A 21,019-nucleotide genomic window follows, 5' to 3' on the forward strand; every position below is an offset into this window, starting at 1 on the left:
ACCAGGTCGCTGTTCACAGCAATTGTCTTCTCTCTTGTCCTCTTCCCATGGACGCTGCATGAACAACTGCACTCTATTTTAATAAAGTGCAGACATGTTTGCTTGTATTAAAGCTAAGGCAAGTAGTGGGAAACAGGAGAGGAGGTAGATTGAATTACTGTGTTTGAATGTTTGTTTTCTCCTCTACCTTGTACCATTTTCCACAAGCAGAAGCACAAAGTAAATGTCAAAAGACAAATGTATAAAATGTTGATTTGGCCCACTTCATGTTGGGCTTTCGGTTGCAGAAAATTTTTGCCTTCCTTTGTCTGCAAAACTGCAAAAATGCTGCTAATAGTACAATATGGAGAACCACATGTGTACTTTCTAAAGAATTAAAAACAGCTAGTTGGGACTAAAGGTGGTTTCTTCCTGTATTGAGTTTTGTGTCCTTTACCCTTAAACAAGTAACAGAAGAACTTCCAGAAGTCTGCCTGCACACTTAGGATTGCCATCATGGTAATAATGTATAAAATTGTGTTCCATTTTACAACTGTCAGGAAGTTTCACTAGGATTCCTGTATTCCCTTCAGCAGCGTACAACTAGTCTGAGTGTAAATAAATGGCACGCCCTACCAACAAGAACAGCATTCCTGCTAATAAAGCAAAAAATACTCCTATAGGAGCCAGCATAAAAGACCAGCCATAATGTACATAAACAGCAAAGTCTGGGCAATCCATTTTTTTCATGTTTGTGTAGTTTTCCAGATCAGCCATCGCCTGGACCCAGATGACATACATCACGACTACCAGCGAAAACAAGACACCTGGAAAAGAAACACCAGGTTTTAACAACAGAATGTGAGACAAATGCTGGGTGCATTTACTGTAATACCTGAAAACCCATCAACGCTTGAGGCCCCGTCTGCAAGGCACAGTCAGCCACCACTGGATATTTTTTGCCTTTGGCTTCCTCTAACAAGCGCTATCTCCACCTTGCTTCTGATCTGCACTGAAAGGCATATTCCCACGGCAAAGGATATATCTAGGTTTGGTAGGCAGACTGAAACACAGGTGTGTTTAGGGACAAAATTCAGGCAGGTATTTACTGTTTTGAATTCAGGAGACAAGGGAGGGGAAAAGGAGGGAGGCTGGGATGGGATGACCTGGAAAAAAAAAAATCTACTTTTGCTTCCCAAACTCTGACATTGTTTCTATCACAGTCTTTTGGATGAGATATGGAAAAGGGGAAAGGGGTGGGAAATCTTTCTCTCATCTTCACCTCTCTACATTTGCTTCCTTTTTCTTATGAAAAGGGCTTTGTTTGGAACGTACTACCTTCAGAGTATTCTATTCAAATATTTTGCAGACAAATTCAGATGTATTTAATTCAAAATCCTCCAAATTAGAAAAGAAGTTCCAGGTATAGGAACAAAACCCAACAATAATGAAATACTGGCTATGAAGCAGGCTATTAGTATTAACCTCAGATTGGATACAATGGTTTCCTGGAATTAATCGACCACATAATTCACAGCCTTTTCCCAACCACTCCTCTGAAAGGCCTTTGGACTGTTTACACATGATAGTAATAGGAGCACATGTCCTTACAAACTCTGTTAATCTCTTTGTTACTATACACCAGAAGGAGATATAAGAAGAAAGTGCTTTCCAAAGTATCAGTTGCATTCCTAATATTTCATTTCACTTTAGAGGAATGTGGACACTTGAGAAATGCAAGCCTGCACCACAGATGCTCCAGCAGAAGATTTGCTGGAAAGCTGAGGGCACAAGTCTGAATTTTTTGCGTGCTCCAGCCTGTACCCACTTGCTCCTTTAGCTCCAGCTGTCACAGCACAGTTACAGCAGCAGGACTATCTATTCCAACATTAAAACATTTGGGTGACACCACCCCATCATGTTTTTATCCTAGTATATTTAGGTACCTCATTAAAACCACAAGCCAGTGCATACTCCTGGGAACACTTATTGGCAAACTTGGAGTCTGCAGGCTGCAGAGCCGCAGAGTCCAAGTCAAAGATATTTGTGGTCTCTTCCCCATCCTCCTAAATACTTGCAATGCAACCTTGAACAAATGTGACACTTGTGGCGAAACCCACAAATGCACTTTGGAATTTGCTTCCAGACCCGCCTGTCCTGGTAACCTTTCATGGTTACCTTTCCCCATCCCACTCCGAGACGCTGCCTCACCACCTCCTTTCCCTGCTCTTCCTACCGACTTACCAGGGAGCAACTCTTGTCATCGCTCCCTCGTTTGCTTCAGGCAAAATCAGACAGGTTAGCTGCAGCAGTTTAAATTGGCGATCTGGTGACATTCTTCTTGGTGCTTTATGGTCAGAATGTAATAGCTTTACATTCTGGACATCCTGAACCTCTGGCAGGTGAGAGCTCACAACTCAATGCTTGTGAACACTACCTTTTGAAGCCCACCAAAAAATGAGCTGAAGTAGTTAACCTGAGGCATAATCAAAACGTGACTGAAAATCCCAAAGGATCTTGCAATTTTTATGAGGCTGAAAGAAAGTAGAAAAACTAAATAAAGAAGGAGGCAGACACATTTCCTGTCTATGAAATATACTTCCAGGATTACATTTTTTGCTAGGGCTCAAATTCCTAACAAAGTTTGAAAAAAACCAACACTCAACTCTAAAAGGCATAAATTAAATTTTGAAAGTATTTTACCTAAGTAAAACTCAATTTTGATGAAATTTAGTACTGCGCTTATATTAAACATAAAACTGGTGAAACAGAGAGAAGGATCACCTTAGGGCCAGACCTAAAGAATGAGAAATTAAATTCAAGACTCTCCAAATATAAGTCAAACTGAGCAGAAGATTCCTACAACAACATCTAATGATCATAGATAACATAGGCAACACAGGAAAATGAGAACCAAACAGAGCTAGTAACTTTTGATGCAAAAAGTAAAAAGATAAATGGAGTTATTAGTGACATGGAGTTTGTTCAAGGTTTCAAAACTTCAAAAAAAAAAAGCCCAAAGATTTGTAAAGATAATTTAATAATGTGGCAAAATCCATACGAGTATTGGAATTTACCTCTTCAGATGGTTGTGCCTGTACATTTTCAAACATCTGTAATCTTCTATTTATTCTCTACATTGGGGAAAACTTAGTTCAAAACAGTGATAATTACAAAAAATAGCAGCAGGTCAGTATAACCAGGCCTGGTGCATCTGGACTCACCTCCGGCACCCTGGGCAGACACAAAGTTAAGAAGCCCAGTTAGTCAGAAGCATCTGCCACTAAACAAGACTCCGTCAGAGGTGCTTTAATCTCAAAATGGGCACCCCTTGCTCTTCGGGCAGTCTGAAGCAATACCTTCTAGGTGGTTCCACTAGAGCCAACACCATGTAGGTGCAAAATAGGAAGCCAGTGCTGCCAGTGGTAAAACAACTTCAGGGATGCTAAAATCCATTGGGTGATTTCACAGCAGGCTGTTAATACCTCTGTGTGGCAAATTGTTGGGTGTGGAAATTCGCTGAAGAAATGTATGTCAAGCAGAGATAAATGTCCTTCTTTAAAAGAAAAGAAAAAGAAAGGGAGAATATGTAAACCCTCTTAGTTAATTAAGGCACTAAAGGAGTATTTAAGGGTTCTCACTATCTGCTAATGGAGGCTAATTAGTAGGTATATTGCTTAGTGTGTTCAAGAAATGTCTTGAACAGTAAAATCAGGCTAAGTAAAAACTGACCATGTCCTGTTGCCTCCAACAGCATTTCATTCATTAGTGCTCCTTTTGTCTAATTTTCACAGAGTTATGATTTCATGAGAGTTAAGCATTTAGACAGGAGTTCACCGAATATATATTTATTCTGGGAAATCTGTTCCTGCAGTCTTGCACTACCTATTGTGAATGTCATGAACTCTCACAGCCAAGCTGCAAGGCAAAATTACTGAGATTGAAAAAAACCTCCACAATTTCATGAAGCAAATATTTTTAGGAACAATATGTGCTATGATGTATTTCTACAGTTTCAGCATTTAGACCTTTTGCATAGTGAGCGGGTGTCCATTTGCCCTTGCCTTTTAGTGAATATAAAATAAAACAGCAGTTGCATGAATCAGGAATGATGGGGGAAATTATTCCTAGAACATGAAATATGTCTGAGAGAGATTAAGACAAATAAATAGTTCTCTCCTCCTCCTTTTTCTTTCTTTTTTTCCATTTTGCATTTTTTTTAAGAACACACATGTTTGATACACAGCTCTGTGCAGTGTGATAAGACATGGACGTCTCTGAGGTCACTCTTTTCTGTCTTTTGCATTTATTCTTTTGAATTTCTTTCAAACAAATACTTGTGCATATTGCAGTGGAGAAAGAATACAGAACCTTTAGAAATGTCTATGAATTCAAGAAGCAGTTTGCTGGCCTTTAGTACTTATTCTTCCCACGTAGAAATGCCTTTCACTTGTCAATGGTGAATGGCTGTTTATGGCACGAATCTTTTACTATGCAGACACGAAGACAACAGGTGCTGGAAAGAATGATGTGAGCTTTTTACTTGTGCTTAGAAGTTTAGAACTCTGTACCTCACTTGAGGAAAACTTGTACGTGTGTGTATATATATATTTTTTTTAACTGCATTTTTCTGTCCTTGTCCTTATTACAGATTCTACCACCTACCTTGGCCTCTTGTGACTTTATTTAAAAAGTATGGTTGACATTCCACTCTGAAGTACGTGCAGAGGATCCCACTTAAGAGTTATGGGAGCTGGCACATATCTCTGAAGACAGATTTTTGTCCTCATCTAGGAGCTAGAATTAAAATACCAGCTTTTTTCACTCTTTTGGCAGGAAGCAAAAGTCGTACTGGTACTTCTAATCTTGCTTCTTCACAAGGGTGTGATTCTGTAATGCTCTGTGCACACCCTGGGGGCTTGCTTGTTTGACATCAGTACAAGAGGACAGTTTTCATCACCAATCAGGCAGCAACAGGCCCAAGGTAATTATGGAGTTTATTGAAGGCTACTTTAAGTGATTATTTTAAAGCAGCTTTCCCTTCTTTTCCTATGACCTTTGAAGCAACCATAAGGCTTCTTACAGTTTGCACTACTGTAGCTGCTCTTGGTCCATCCTCTGTTATTGTAGACATGGAGGTGAGACTGCAAAGACAGCACTCGAGTCACTGACTGTGGCATCATTGAACTGATATGCACTTTTCCCCCACAGGTGTAGCATCTGTAGTTTCACCTGCAGCCTCAGGTAGTTAATGTGATTACAGAGCTTAATAGGGAAAGCTGCTAGTCAGTAAGCTGCCACCAATACTAATAATTGCATGTGCCTCTCCATTGGTGGTAGCCCAGCTGCACCTCTCAATAAGAGAAGTGGGCAGGCTTTAGTGAAGATCAGGATGAAGACAAGGCAGGTGTGTGGCTTTGCCACAGATCAGACATCAGAATTTCTCTGTGGGTAGGTCTGTTGCTATTTTGGCCCCAGATATGTGACACTGTGGAGAGGCTTCTGAGGTTCCTTTGGAGACCCTTTGCAGTTCATCCAGATGGGCACCAGTGATGCTGGCAGAGAGACCTTGAGTGGGTAATTACAAGGTTCTGAGTGTGAGAGGTAGAAGCATGGGGCCCAGGTGATGATGGTCTCAAACCTGCTGCCCAAAGGATAAAAACTGCACAAAAGCTGGTATATGCTGTTCATTGGCTCCTAGCTTTATAGTTAGTGTCGCAAGCAGGGCTTTGGCTTTGTGACCATGGGACCCTCTTTGAGATACAAGGACTGCTGGGGAGAGGTGAGATCCATCAGACAAGGTAGGGAAAGAGCAACAAGCTCAGTAACCTTGTGAGAAGAGATGCAAGCAAGGACCATTGGGAGATGGACATCAAAGCCTCCACATAAGCAGAGGGCAGGGAATAAAGAGCATATGCATGGGACAGCAATGTGGGAGGCTTGTACACTTCCACTGAAAAAGCAGCACAACTGAAAGCCTATCTCAAATGCATGTACATAAATGAACTTGGTGTTGGAATAACATGGGAAGAATTCAAGTTTGTACAGTCACTGGATGATGGATGATGATGCTGCAGATGTGGTAAGACAGCTTGCTTGATTGGGATGCTTTGCTGGATGGGTGCAGACTTTAAGAACAGGCAGTTAAGATGGGGTGGGATGGCTGCAGTCTGCGCCAAGAATTATCTTGAATGGACAGATATCTTCTAAGTAACAGGAGCTTATGGGTTAAGATCAACAAGGTGGACAAAAAGGGTGTGGTTATGGTGGGCATCTGCTACAGGCCACCCAGTCAAGAAAAGCAAGTGGACTGGAAAACCAGTTCCGATTTCTGGTTGTCACAAGGGACTCAGCCACCCCATTATCTTCTAGAAGGACAACATCAGAGAGAGCTAGCAGTCCAGGAGGTACGTAGCTGGACTGCATCAAGGATAGCTTTTTGAAATAGTTCTGGAACAGACCAGCCAATGGAAGTGCTTTGCTGGACCTGCTACTAGCAAATAAGGAAAAACTGGTCAGAAATATGATAGATGGTGTTAGCTGTGGTTATAATGGCCATGATATGGCAAAGTTTAGTGTCCTAGGAGGAATAGGGAAGGTGAGTAGGAGATTAGAGACCCAGAACTTCAGAAGAACAGACTTCAGCTTGTTCAGGGAACTGGTAGGCAGGATCCCAAGGGAGGTTGCCCTGAAGGACAAAGGATGCCTTGAAGGGCAAAGGAGCCAGAAGAACTGGTTGTTCCTCACAGGCAACTTCCTTAAAGCACAGGAATGGTCCCTCTCAGTGTGCAAGAATTCAAGCAGGTCTGGCAGAAATGAAAATTAATCTCATACAGAGCTGCATTAGCAAGAACATAGTCATCAGATTTAAGAATACTATTATTTCCCTTTCCACTCAGCACTTGTGACATCCTATCTGGAAAACTGTGTCCAGTTTGACGCCCCCTGGTGAAAGGAAGATACTGATAAACTGAGGTGATGACCACCAAGATGGTTAGGGGGATGGAGGACAAGGAGAGGCTGAGTGAGCTGGAGTGGGATGGAGAGTTTTAGTCTAGAGAAGAAAAGAGTCTTCATCTGTCTAAATGGAGTTATAGAGAAGATGGGGATAGACTCTTCAGAGACCTGCACACTGAAAAGATAGACACAATGGTCACAAGCTGCAGCAAGGACAAGTTCAGGTGGATATAAGGAGAAAAAAAAAATATTTCACATTTGAGTTGGTCACACTGGGACAAGTGCCCAAAGATGCTGTGGAACATCAATTATTGTAGATTTTAAAAACTTGACTGGATAAGGCTCTGAGCTGCCTGATCTAAATTTGAAGCTAGCGCTGCTCTGAATGGGAGGTCAGACTTGATTGCCACAAGAGGTCCTTTCCAACCTAAATATTGTGTCACTTGGGATCTCTGTTTAGCCTCCTTCCATAGGTCCCTCCAAAAGGCAAGTCTACCTGCCTTACCACAGATAAGGTAAAGTGTCCCTCTGAGAGTGTGTTTCTTACTATTGATGATAGAAGTTTAAGCAGTTGGTTCATAGAAAACACTTAGCTTTCAGATGGCTGAACAGCTGGCATGAATCCCATTCCCAATGACACTTCAGCTGCTTCCTGAACCCTAAGATGGCACAGCAGACCATGCTACAAGCTGTTCTTATCTTCAGTTGAGGCAGAGCTTTAATCTGCTACCTAATTTGTCAGTTAAGGTTGCAAAAAGATACAGATACTTCAGTCCAATAACAGGTATTAAAATTGCTTCATCTAACATTTTTCTTTAAAGATATGTAAGTAGAAAAATGACTGATCTTCCTGTCTTCTTCCAAGCTTCCACACAAAAATGACCTTGTCGAACTTATTTCTCAGAAGCCTACTATTCTCTCCAGTACAACAGCTACTTGAACTTTGTGGTAAGACAGCATCCAGGCCCTTTCAAAACAATGTATATAATTCCTTTTTTCTTCAAATCAACATGCTGGCTTATGTCTTACAAGAACTCTAACTTCACTTATCTAAGTTGCATTACATAATTTCCCCATTGGTCTGTGTTTAAATAGATGCACACCCTGGCTACATCCTGATCATGTGTTGGTATGAGTGGTAAATATACACCACCTCTCATTACTCTCCCCTTCTGTGCCCTGTTTTTCTTTGGGAGGCAGTAAACAAATAGGGTCTCTAGTCCTGAAGGAGATGGGATAGAAGAAGTGGTCAGGGCAGCACGGAACACAGTAGAGCACACCACCCTGCCTTCTAGAAGCAGGCTAAAACACTCCTCTTCTGCACCAAGTTCTGCCTTATCTTGCTCTGCCCCCAAGTTATCCCAGATTTAAGCTATTAACTATTGTGAGGGATTCCTACTGGGAGAGAGGGTAATTGCATGCTGTCACACCTTTGGGTCTGAGAAACCCTCTTGCTCTCCATTTAGCACAATGGGCCATTAACCCAGGAAACTGGGTTGTTGCCCAAGACCTCCCACAGGACATAGCTTTAACTACTGTCAATGCAGGGTATTTATAAGCTCTTCTTATGTCAGTATGGTCATTCCCACCAGTGTGATTTTAATTGATGATATAATTAAACCCTCACCTTGGCTACGGGAGTACTTGTGAGAAGAACCAAGAGCAACAAACTTTTTTTTAATGTTTTTGTGGGTGATCTGAAGCGTTGGATAGGATAATGATATTTACAGTAAGTACCTTCCCCATGCAGCCCTACCCTACTGGTGGGATTGGGAGTAGATGCAGAAGAGCTTGTTCAGGAATGCTGTCCCCCTATCCAAGCCAAAATTTCTTGTGCAAGCTGAGTGGCTCCAGGGTCCTATATTCTGCTGCCACCGCTACCTTTTGGCAAATCATAGCAAGATTTTGCTAAACATCTTTGCTTTTCAACAACCACAATGGTAATAGTAAAAATAACACAGCTGCTCTTCTCTGAAGCCCTGATTGAGAACAGTCCTGAAGTTGAAAGATACTACATATATAGAGAATAAAAAGTCAGGATTTCCCTTGAACATCTGCTCTATAGGGACAAAGGGTGAGAGGGGCAAAGAGACTGGCCCAAGGTCACACACTGGGATAATAAAGCTCACTTAACTTCACACACCTAAAAAAATAGTCTCTTTAGATTCCCTCAGTAAAGGAAAGAAAGGTGTAGGGTTCCTCCACAGTACATTCATCTGATCCAATTAGGCCCCCTCTTTCAGGATGAAACAAATCCCTAGCTGGGGGAGCTTCTTACATACCTCCTGTTTTTACTGTCAGTGAATGTTATTGCCTCTTGCAGACCTCCTAGGGAAGCCAAGGGAGACTAGTGCAGACTTGGGGATCTAACTTTTGCCTGCCTAAATGAGGGCAGATGAAGTGACCCAGAGTGGAGAACACGCACGTCGCTTCGCACCTCTGCCCATCGGTTCCTGGTGTCTTTCAAGTGCCCTTTTCCTCTTTAACAGCCTGTGCTACTTTCTAGTGACAGCTGAGGTTTTTTACAGATTACAAATGCATAAAAAGAGCAGGACCCACATGGGCTCTTACCTTGCAAATTAGTGACAAAAAGCATTGAAATGCCTTAGGATTTCCGTCAGGCTATTAATATTTTTTGTATGTCTTTTAAAAGCGTGGAGGAGCAATTCTCAAGGGATCAAATGCAAGTACGCAGGAGTTTTTTCAGCAAAAATATTATAAAATACTTCCCACACTTCACTGAGGGTCCTTTAAAAGGGAATAACGATCACTAGCTGCATACGAAGAGCTGCGAGGTGAAGTGGGTAAGCAAGGTCAGCAGGTTAGTAACAGAAGCAGAAAGAGAGCCCAGGCCTTTTGGTCCTGACACGAGTGGCTCTACCCTGTAACACAACACTGCTCTTCCAGGGCTGCCTCTCACCAGGCTTTATACAAAGAGGAACAGTGAGCACATACTATCATTTATGTCCTACACAACTGTATCTTACACACCAGTGTGACATCTTCCCAGACTTTTCAAGATTAACTGAGCAGCGTCCCAGAGAGCTGCCTGTATCAGCTGAATCCTGGGAGGGTGCATCCTCCATAGTACGTGTGGATTATGAGGAAGGAGGGAATTCAGTTATTTGTTATCTTTCATTCACAGAGGTTGAGAGCTCCCACTTACTCATATGTGACAACTATTTTGTGTAGTCCAATCACATCCAAAACATTTCTCCTATATTGGTCACGTGAATGTGCACTGTCTTCCAACTTCTTTAGAGCCCACCATAATCACCTTTTGTGTCACTGATAAAAAACCCTCCCTCTTTAGCTAAAGCCCTTGAGAATTCTATAAGGCAGTATCCCTAAATCTGCACTCTTTTTCCTGCTAAAAAAAGTAGATTGCAATTGCAGTGTAATTCCATGATTTTTCCTGTTTGTTTTTTTTTTATCTTACTCCAAAAGTAGCTTTTAGAACAGCTTCATGACTAAATACCTGTGGAAAGAATTGTCTCCAAGGCAGGCACTCCACAAGCCAAAAGATAGAAGCATATGCTTTTTTCTTTCTTTTAACTGTGATTAATATAATTTTGGTCAAGGAAAATGGAAGAAATACCTCATCCTTTCTACTCTTTAATTGACTGAGCAAACAATATACCCACCAGCAATGATGAAAAAGCCTCCTCCTGCTTTGTACAGAACGTGGCTGGCAAAAGGAGCTGCACAGATGATGAAGAAACTAGCCATCACAATAGAGAGCACTCCCAGGAGCATAAGAACTGTCCAGAAACCTCGATAAACTGGAGAAAGGGAAGAAGGAACAAAAGAATACAACACTTGTTAGAACTTAAACAAGTGACATATTTGGCTAACAATGATTTTTCTTTTCCCCTTCTCTTTTCACTTGCCTTATTAACAAATAAAACATTCATTCTGTTCTACATATATGTTATATATCATGTGGACCAAATTAGGTTTGAACACCAGTCCTTGTCTGATAATCATGGAAAACAGGTTGTAAGTTACCAGGAATAAAATCTGTCTGCCTAATATTTAGCAGTGACTTGTAAGATAGCAACTTGACCAAATTTATGCTCGTTAGAAAATGGTACACCAAAGCTGTAGCAATGATTCTTTGGGATAAATGATTGGACTGACAGGATACAATTGTTTTACAAAAATTGTCTGGGAGAAGCAGAGAGCTGCAACGTCTTGACATTCTTAGTGCTCAGACCATATCACCAATAGCAATCTGTGAGTCCTCTACAATTTACAACTGGATAATTCTCCTTACATATAGTCATATTCAATAGAAGGAAATTTAAAGCAGGATGGGGGAGAAACTCAAAACATGTGAACTGGTTTTCTGAAACAGTTAAGTATTTTAAACCAGCCTATTCCTGCTCTAAAGCTCTTTGTATTTTATTAAATTTAAAATGTGATGTTTCAGAAGCCCCTGTTAGACAGTGCCAAGCAGTGCTGAATTAATGGATGCAGCTGGTGATAAATGAGCCGAGAGTTTTGTGACATACTCTGGCCAAAAGAGTCTTTCTAACAATTATTTTTTAGCTGGTTAATTGCACATCCATTTAACAAAGTCATCATTTTACAAATGCTACAAGAGTGACATAAATTTCTCCCATGAATTTAAAAATTGGTACATTAACACAACCCATTAGTAAAATTATGAGTTGTAAAGATCTCCATCGTCAGATCTGAAAATCTTGAAGCACTGACAATTCAGTCAGTGAAAAACATTTCCACCCAACTGAGGGAAAGCATATAAGCCAGCTGGCAAGTCAGGAAAAGCGAGTCACAAAAGAAACTGCCACTTATCATTTGACAGCACCTACTTACTGTTATGGCAAAACACAACCAAGCAACTATTATACTGGTTCATATCCTGAAAGTTTCAAATTCATACAGCTTGTTACAGGCAGCTATTCTGGAATAATTCAGGTTTGCTCTCATCTGAAATCTGACAGTGCATTATACATTATCAGCTCGTGCTTCCCACTAATGTGTTCCAAAAATCTATAGTTTTTAACTTCAGCAGCTTAACTCATGTTAAAGTTAAGCCTTGTAAATGTATTAGCTAGATCACGTTCACCACATCACATTAGCCACACTTTTTAAATAACATCCTTTTTAATCCAGGCAAACATTCAGAGACATAATTTTCCGCCACACTGATCAGCAGATTTGGGCATAGGAAGGATGAATGTGTCTGAAAGCAGCTGGCAGAAGGGTTAAAATTGTGTTTTGGTTCATATCCAATACAAGCCTTCTTTCCACATAAACAAAAAAATATGGAAATTGTAGGTAAGAAATAAGGCTGTGGCTCAGCAAAGCAGTTAAGTGTGTGTTCTGCTTTAAGTACTCCACCTCTAACAGGATTTAGGCACCTGTTTAAAGTTAAACACATAGTTAAATGATTCACTTAATGCAAATGGACAGTGAATGGAGACCTAGAAAGGTAAATCTCTCAAGTCTTTCAGTCGTGGGTCTCTGAAGCAATTTCATATTATTTTACTCATGGGGCTACTTTGCTAAGCTTCATCGCAGTCCCCAAGTCCATGGGACATTACTTCCTCATTTAAAACCTAATACCGCTAAATCAGTCTATAACCACCCAACTCTTTTACATGGGTGGCCCAAGGTACTTCAAAGTCATGCTACATAATAGGACACATTGGCCAAAATGGACCTTGAAAAAGCTTTCTTTGATATCATTATGGTCAGTCACCTAAGACATACAGCACTGTTTCTATTTTCTGAATGGATGAGGACACAAGATTCTCCAGCATTACAATATCAGTATCCAATTTCATTATCTGCTCTTCATACAGAAAGCTCTGAAGTCTGCTTTTAATGAAATTTTACCAGAAAAGCTTGATTTGTTCAAATATTCCTGGAAACAGAACACAAAAGGAATACAAATGTAACTGATGAAAATTTGTTTAAACCTCTCTGTAACTATACAAGAGAAAAGCTGTTTCTCTGCACCAACAGCATAACTATTTTATGCATTATATGTGAAATACTGGTTTGACCTAGCTATCACCTGAAATAAGCTTCCATTATATTTCTCTAGAAATAATTATTTACCCTGGAGAATCAGGGGTAAATTCTGATGATCCTAATACTTGTTTATCCAGCTAACTCCGTCATTAAACATCAATTAGAAAATAGAGTATAGTTGACAGGGAAAAAGTCTGCCATGTTCCCAAATCTGCAACTTTCCAAGCAAAAGACTACTCCCTCTAATTTGCAAGACAGTAAGTCATTTGGATCATTCGTGGCACAGGTCTGAGGAAACAGCCTACAAGCACATAGACTTTTTCTTCAGTATGGGAGTTAAAAAGCCATTTTTCTGCAAAGAAGGCTTCACTTATTTCTTACTTAGACCATTTTTGCTCAGACCACATTTCCCATTTTCTCTGTCTATATGGGCAAGATCAGTTTCTACAGAGCTAATCATTCAAAATTACAATGCGGCCCTACTGCTGTCACTAAGCTTAGCTGGCATCTATAGATGAGCACAAAAGAGCTGGTTGAAATTAAACCTTCCTAAGAATGAACTTACTCTTCAAGTCAAAGACTTTGCTACTCTGAAATTGAGGTGAACCATGACAGATAAAATGCAACAGAAGATGCTGCTTTGAATTATGCTTCTTTATATCCCATGAAAAAGGCTAACACTCCAATCAAAGCAGCCTGTTTCAAAAAATAATGGTTCAGTGTACCTATACAAAGTGTTAGCAGAAGTTTGCACCATTTCAAGTCTCAGTGAGGCAGTTGATAAGATAGCCCATGTTTTGATCGAGGTGACAAGGAGTATCCTTGCCTCATCAAGGTACTTCACAGATATGTTTGAGTTAGCTACCTCAAATACATGCATTATTCCAAGTATTTCCTACAACAGAAGAAATACAGTACAAGCACTACTGCATAGTCCAAGGTAAACCTATCTGCAGTGTTAATCTTAGATACCACTGCTCTGTGTTGCGAGAGTGCTAAACAGAAGGTTCTGTAACTTGTCTTGGTAAGCTGCCCCTTTGTCGGGTACAACATTTGCCTTGGCAGTGACAGGCAGGCCTAAAAATAAAATAGTACTTAGAGGAAAACATGAGTGCACACGGTATGCTTGTCTTTGAGCCCTGCACTGTTCGGCCTTTATACTATGGGAACATTATAGCTGCAGCATATTCCTCCAAAATTGCATGACCTGTAGTTTTCCCTTGCTATTTGCTTTTCTCCCTAAAGATCCTAATTTAGGTCCCTCTGGAGACTTCTGCATCATTTGAAAACTAGAAGTAGTATCTGGTTTTGAGCAAGGGACCAAATTTTGGAGAAATGGCTGAAAATTATTAAGCGCCCCCTTTTCTAGTATAGTAGATCCCAGCATTGATTATAAACTGAAGCCACAGATTCATATTTTAAGATGTTCCTGGTGCATGATATGGAAGAGAAGCAATAATATATTTGTCAAAGTTACACAGCTGTTGTGTAGCCATGCACACCTCTGAAGCTCCATAACAGGTTATTCAGGAACAGGTTAGCTAAAGACACAATGTGACACCCACCTACTATTGGAGATGTTAACATCAACCTCATGAAACCATACCACGTATTTTACTGGCCTTGCTGACTTCAGGTGTTTTAAAGTCTCAGCCATTGGCCCATACATTTTCTATAGCCTATCAAAAAAAAAAAGCAACCCAGCCACTTAATAGTAAATTTAATATCATTACGAATTATTAAGCATCACAAAGCTGAAAAACATTTTGATGCATGTGTGAGTACAGTACTGCATAAACATTACAAAGGCTAGGCAAAATGACTTGGAAAAGTTGCCTTGAATTTTCACCCACAAGCTCACATCCTAAAGTGAACCTTTCCTGTGATTTGACTGCGGCTTGTATTTTAGAATATGTCTTTTTTACCTCTCTATTTAATGTAACAGATATCGAAATGTTTTTGACAAGAGTATTGCCACCCACAATGTAAGATACAGTGAAAGGTGAAGTGCCTGAACTGCTCTAAATCAGGAGCATCTTCTCTGCAGATAAACTGTAAATGAGATCACAGATCTCATCAGCAGTGCAGGAGACACACCTGGCAACATGGTAAACCTTGCAAGACTTTCTCAGTTTCACTCAGTACCCTTTACTATCCCCTAGTAGTAATAATCTTTTTTTTTAATAACCTTAACTGTAAAACAAATACAATATTCACAGTATGAATACATTGCTTTTTTAAATACTTCTTGCTTTATCACTGCTTGGTGGCTTGGAGTTCTCCCTCAGTAAATGTACTGTATTACAATCTCTCAAGAGCAATTATGTGACTGTATTACATAACAGCATTTTTTTGCCCTAGAAATAGGCTACGGCCAACATTTCACTGTACAATTTTTATTTTCAGATTTCACTGCTGATATTTTCTAGATTACTTTAGGTTAATTTCAACCCAGTAACAAACCTGCCAATAAATTTGATCACACCATTTTAGATTTAACAGTTACTGAACCAGAATTTCGCTTCAGTCCTATAAACATTGTGTATTCTACATTATAGTAGGCACTACTTCAAATGCTGGCAATGTGCCCAGTACTGGACAAAATAAGATACAAATGGTCAGGAAAAAAAGTATTAGCAGCTACAAATCAGAGTATTAAACTAATGTGTCAGGGCAGCCCTATTAAATGGCTTCCAATTTAGCTTCAGAAGGGGCTGGGGCAATTTACAACAGTTAAGGAACTATTGTTTATTTCCAAATGAAGTTGAAAAAAAACCCTCACAAAAAATAAAATTAATGACTTGACTAAGTGCTAGATTTCGCACTTCTTTTTCTTACGAATAATCTCACTATAGCTAACGGGACTACTTGTATGAGTAAGGACTTTGTACATTTTTCAAAAACAGGCCTAATATTGTCCTGTAGTAAAAGAGTTTTATAAAAGTGTGATAGTCCTTGAACGTCAGTGTTAAGTAATCTAATGACATGATACCACGCATTAATCTAGCTAGCAATGAATTATTATTTAAGTACTATACTATTATGTTTTCAAAATAGCCTGACAGGATAACCAATCTGATTATGATTTACAAATGTATGTTTATTTTAGAATGTAGAGGTCACTACTCTGGCACTTTTATTCTATGGGCTAATTTCATTTTTTTTTTATTCCTAGGTTGCAGTTTGTTGCTCATATGTTTGTGAATCATCATCTAAATGAATGTGCTGGCAACACAATGAGGTGCTGTCTAAGTCTACTTAAGAGTTGCACAGTCTAATAGCTGTCACTATAAACCACTGTACCATCACAGAAAGCCACTAGAGTCAGGCTTCCCCTGAGTTCATTTCGATGCCTGTTTCAGGTTAAGATAAATGACATGGCCTACAAATTTCTTTAAGTGCATTAACCATAAATGGTGGCTAGCACAGCTGTGGACCACACCTGATACCCTGCAGGTAGGTGAAGTCCTCCCCACTCCGCCAAGATAGTTAACAAAACCAGTGAATGAACAAAACCATTATAACTGTGATTAAAAGAGGCAGCAAGCTGCAATTTCAAAGCAGTGCTGACTCTTCAAAGCTGATCATCCATCTGACAGTAACGATGAAAAGAAATCTGCGATATTAAAACATGCATTCAAATCTCCAATATACCATCACTATAGGCTCTTCTGTCTTTACATTTCCATCTAAGGCTATAATTCTTGACACCAAGAGCTCATAGTCTAGGTTTGTACAGCAGGATGAACCAAGCCTTTGGTCTAAAGCTTTGTAAGGTGTACTACAACACTAAACCTCAAGGTCCTCAGTGTTCTGAATCTTCAGGGAACTATCACACAAACATCGTAAAACCCACATACAAAAACATGTAATTAAGCTAATACGGGATAGATTGAGCACTTTTGAATTCTGGCCCAGAAAAGCTCTGAGCTAAATTCCTACTGATACTAAAGCCAAAGGAGTTAAGTGAACAAAGAACTTGGTCCAGACACTGCACTCAAAAATCATCAGAGATTTTATGTTCCTCAGGAAACTTATCTTTGCCTGAGCCCTTCTCACTGGACACTAACATGGCACTCAACCAACAAACCACTCTTGTGTTTCCATTAGGGGCTGTAGTTAAATCCAAATTCCTCTGATAAGGTCCCAAAGTCTCTTAAACCAAACACTCTGTAAAAGAAGTCACGTGCCTTTGCTTGCTCAGAAACTAACAGTTCTATTAACAGAAAGTTAGAGATTTTTAGAAAAATGTGTTGTACATACATGTTCAATTTTTCTAATGAAGTTTAAAGCTTTTTATTCAGCTGTTTATTTTTCTACAAAAGAGCAAAAGAAGTAATTTTCAGATGACAGAATATTTCTTCTTATCCACTCCTAATTAAAATAGAACTCAAGGGACTCACTAAAAACACAGTGATAAACCTGTGTGGGAGATTTCTCTTTTTTATCCCCCAAAGTGAGTATATTGAGAAAGCTATGAGCCATGAAAATGGTAATATTGTATCAAGAAACAGTAGCAGAACCAAAACAGGGGACAATAACCTCAATCTTTCGGTAGTGCCCTTTTTTTCTATGTTTAGCTGATGCAAGGTATTAGATGCAGCCAGCTGGATATACAAATAGGTGATGAAATCTTGTTCTTCATGAAATCCAACCAAGGGTTTTTGCCACTGGCTTTTACAGAGAGCATTTCCTCCACTGTGAATCAAGAAGAAGAGGATAACCTTCTAGCATTTCTTAATTTAGCAACTGCAGTTGCAGCAGGGTTTTAAAAACTTGTTTGCCAAATATCATGGGCAGAACTGTCAAACTAGACTAAAGGAGAAACAAGTTTTGAACTAACACAAGAGACGATGACATAACCTTCTTCAAAAAAAGTTGTGAAAGATTCTTGAACAAGCATACCTGCTCTAGTAAATAACGCAGCTTGGATGCTGAAAATGAACTGGAGGCATAAAAAAAACCCTCTGCAGTTTTAATGAGCTCAAAAGCAATCCAACTATCTATTTATATAGCAGGAATGGCTCTGAATATACTCTACCTGGGCTAGCATCTATACTATAGTTCTGTCTATTTTTAATCTCCTAATATGAAATATAGATAGGAAAATTATATTTGAGCAGTGGTTCTTTTGGCAAACATTAACTAAAATTAATTAAACTTTTGATGATATTCCTTCTCCTTTCCTTATTCTTTGTTTGTCCACTTCTGTGTAATCATGCAATATAATTTGAGGATCTTTGTGAATGTATGAGTGAATGGTGGAATACAAACTCTGTCTAGATTATTAGGAGCTGATGACTCCGTCACTTTCAAATGGAAAGATAAACTGTTCTAGATGTGTTGTGAAGTTACAGATTAGATCTCTGAATGGTGAGGTCTGAATTCTTGCTGGACAAACAGTTCATCATTTCCAACGATTAACAGACCCATTATCAGTCCAACTTATTTTCTTTTTCATGTCTGCAGCATAAAAATTGGATTCTGAAGACACTTCAAAATTCGCAAAGGCATAATTACATCTTCAGGACAGGAATGGATCACTTAAGCCACAGCATCAATGAGCTCAGAGACATGCAGCATCCACACATCACACGTTATTTAAAAAATCTTATGAAATAGGTATCAGAAACTATTTACTTCAAATATGTTTGCATAAAGCCCTTGATCTGATGAAATGTGACCACTATTTTTAAGTCGTTTTTAAGAGTTCTAAAACCAGAGCTTTTCAGGCATTATTCAAACATAAGGTTTTCAATTACTGTATATCTTCCACCTATATATATGTATTTGTGTTACAGCACTAGAGTTTCTTGGTGTTAATATCTCAGTTTAACATAGTAAGTATTTTGAACTATTATAGAGTGTGTATATATATATATATTTAAAAAGAGCTCAGTTCACAAAACAAAACTGCCCATTGCTACAGTCTTAGGCTACATTATTCATGTACGGCACACACTGTTCAAAGCAATTTCAAAGCCTCAGCTCCCTATAGTGTCAGTGGACAGAAGCTAGCACATCCAACAGTCGGTGCAGTACATCTGAGTTAGTTGAATAAACTTAGACAGTATCAAGGCTCCTCTCCTCCTTCCTCATAAAGTGAAAATGCAATGTATTTCCACATGTGGTTATTTATTTAACAAAAAAAACAGTTTTATTGGAATACATGAGAAGCTGTACTTGTTTAATGCATTCAGCCCAAGGAAGATACTTCTTATGTCAGAGAAAAAAGACTAAAAAGGAAATGTCTCTTTTTTTAGAAATTACTTCCATTCTGCCATCATGCTTAAAGCTAAGCATTCATTTAAGTGCTTTGCTAAATAGCAGCTTAAATATGCATGTTGTAAAATTATGAGAAGTATGAAACACCAAAATTCTGTTAATTAAACTGTGTGGAGCGATAAGACTGTTTTACACTGAAGCATCCAAATTGTTTTCTTGAAACTATAGGCATTGTATCCATTTGCAGCCAGAAGAAGACTTACTGATTGCAGAGTCATAGGAGGTTGAGTTGTGTTCATCTCGGAGAATAGGAAATGGTGACAGGTAAGCATGTGTACAATTCTTAGAAGGTGACTGGTTAGCTAAAAGTGAAAGAAAGCTAAAGATTAATATTTTACTGCCTTAACAATAAAATATTTTAAGCCTGTTCTTCAAATGGGCAAACTGAGTTTCATAGGTCAAGATTCCAGGTTCTCTCCCAGGCAATAGCTTACAGTGGATTTGGTTTGGTAAGAGATACCAGCCTTGTTATCCAGCCAAGGATATTCCTTAAAGGGCAACACAGATTCGTACTATGGGAACAGTAAAGCAGCCTTGCTGAAGGCACACTGCAATTTATATGCAATGCATATGTATGCTTTTATATGCGTATGTACCTTTCTCTTGTGAGGGTTAATTATGTCCGTCTCATTATTGCATGTCCCACCAAAAACAAAAAAGAAAAAAACCCAGGAAATTACTTTTTCTCTTGCGAAAGAACAATGAAAAATATCAAGCATCTTCAGGAAGTTTACAGTCTCAACAAATATGAGTGTAGTCTATGGAATCAATATCCCCAAAGAAGGGTTTTTCACTCTTCGTACTAAATACTTATAAAAACATCACCTTCTTCCTTGCAAAAGATAAAGGCTGACTATAGCTTAAACCACATTTAAATTTCAGATTCCTGACCACAGAATTCTCCAGATAAATAACAAAGGCAAATTAACTACAGTGAATATTACATTTGCCACCTAAGACCAAGCAATATATTTAGCAAAATACAGGTTATTGAAGTGAAATTTGTGTGATGGCACCTGCTTCTCACAAGGATTGTGGAAATCTTGCAATAAGGAGAGGGAGCTTTGTACCTCAGAGGTAGGGTCAAAGACAGGAAAAGAAGTTTTGCTTGACCTCTTCTTCATGGGAGATTTTGGTTGCAAAATACTATCTGATCTTCCAGAACCCTGGCATGTAGTGAAAGAAAGCAAAGGGTCATCTGTGAATTTACTAGAGGGATTCTTCTGGAGATGATGTGTCCCACACCATTTTCACAGTGGAATTGCCCATGCCCTCCTTAACCCACTCGTAGAACTAGTTGGAGGAACCCTCCAAGCAAAAATTCATGGACCATCCTAATCACTAAGCTCTTTTTCCCTACGTTACACAAATAAACAATCTGTTTAACAGTAAATTGCAAGAAACTGTCCTGATAAGAATGGTTAACAGGACAGCCGTAACACTTGCAGCATAAGTTGATAGTTAAATATGTATGATTTTGTCCTGGGGTTTCCTTTAGTACAGATTACAAAAATGTTTGTCAAGAATTTATTTTAGGGTAGCTGAAGAACCTGATCACCAAAGAAGCCATATGAAATCTGGTGATTCATAAGACGGAAAAAAAACCCAACAATTTTAGGAACAAACTACTGTAGATAATGTAAAAGGAAAAAATTACTTACTGTACCAGAAGTTCCACATGCTGGCATTACTCTCTCTTACATTTCCACTAAACCAGCACCTCCAGAAGAAACCTTCATGATGGAAAGTGGCCTTCTCTCCCTATGGGGGGGGGGGGGGGAAGCAGCCATTTACC

General features: G+C 39.3%; 1 protein-coding gene across 2 annotated transcripts in view; it reads right to left on the reverse strand.

Moving 5' to 3' along the window:
* Window positions 1-202: 202 nt before the first annotated feature.
* Window positions 203-21,019, reverse strand: part of TMEM182 (transmembrane protein 182) — a 21,550-nt gene continuing 733 nt past the window's right edge. Inside the window, exons 2-5 of one of the 2 annotated variants that reach the window (XM_010575703.1) lie at window positions 20,886-20,985; window positions 19,428-19,526; window positions 10,581-10,718; window positions 203-806 (exon numbers count right to left, since the gene is read on the reverse strand). In XM_010575703.1, the coding sequence (XP_010574005.1) occupies window positions 583-806; window positions 10,581-10,718; window positions 19,428-19,526; window positions 20,886-20,985 (561 nt within the window). In that variant the 3' untranslated portion in view covers window positions 203-582. The remainder of the gene's footprint in view (window positions 807-10,580; window positions 10,719-19,427; window positions 19,527-20,885; window positions 20,986-21,019) is intronic. The other variant, XM_010575704.1, reaches the window with a different exon arrangement.

The sequence above is a fragment of the Haliaeetus leucocephalus genome, unplaced genomic scaffold, assembly GCF_000737465.1.
Source record: "Haliaeetus leucocephalus isolate CR32 unplaced genomic scaffold, Haliaeetus_leucocephalus-4.0 Scaffold495, whole genome shotgun sequence".
Taxonomy (NCBI): Eukaryota; Metazoa; Chordata; class Aves; order Accipitriformes; family Accipitridae; genus Haliaeetus; species Haliaeetus leucocephalus.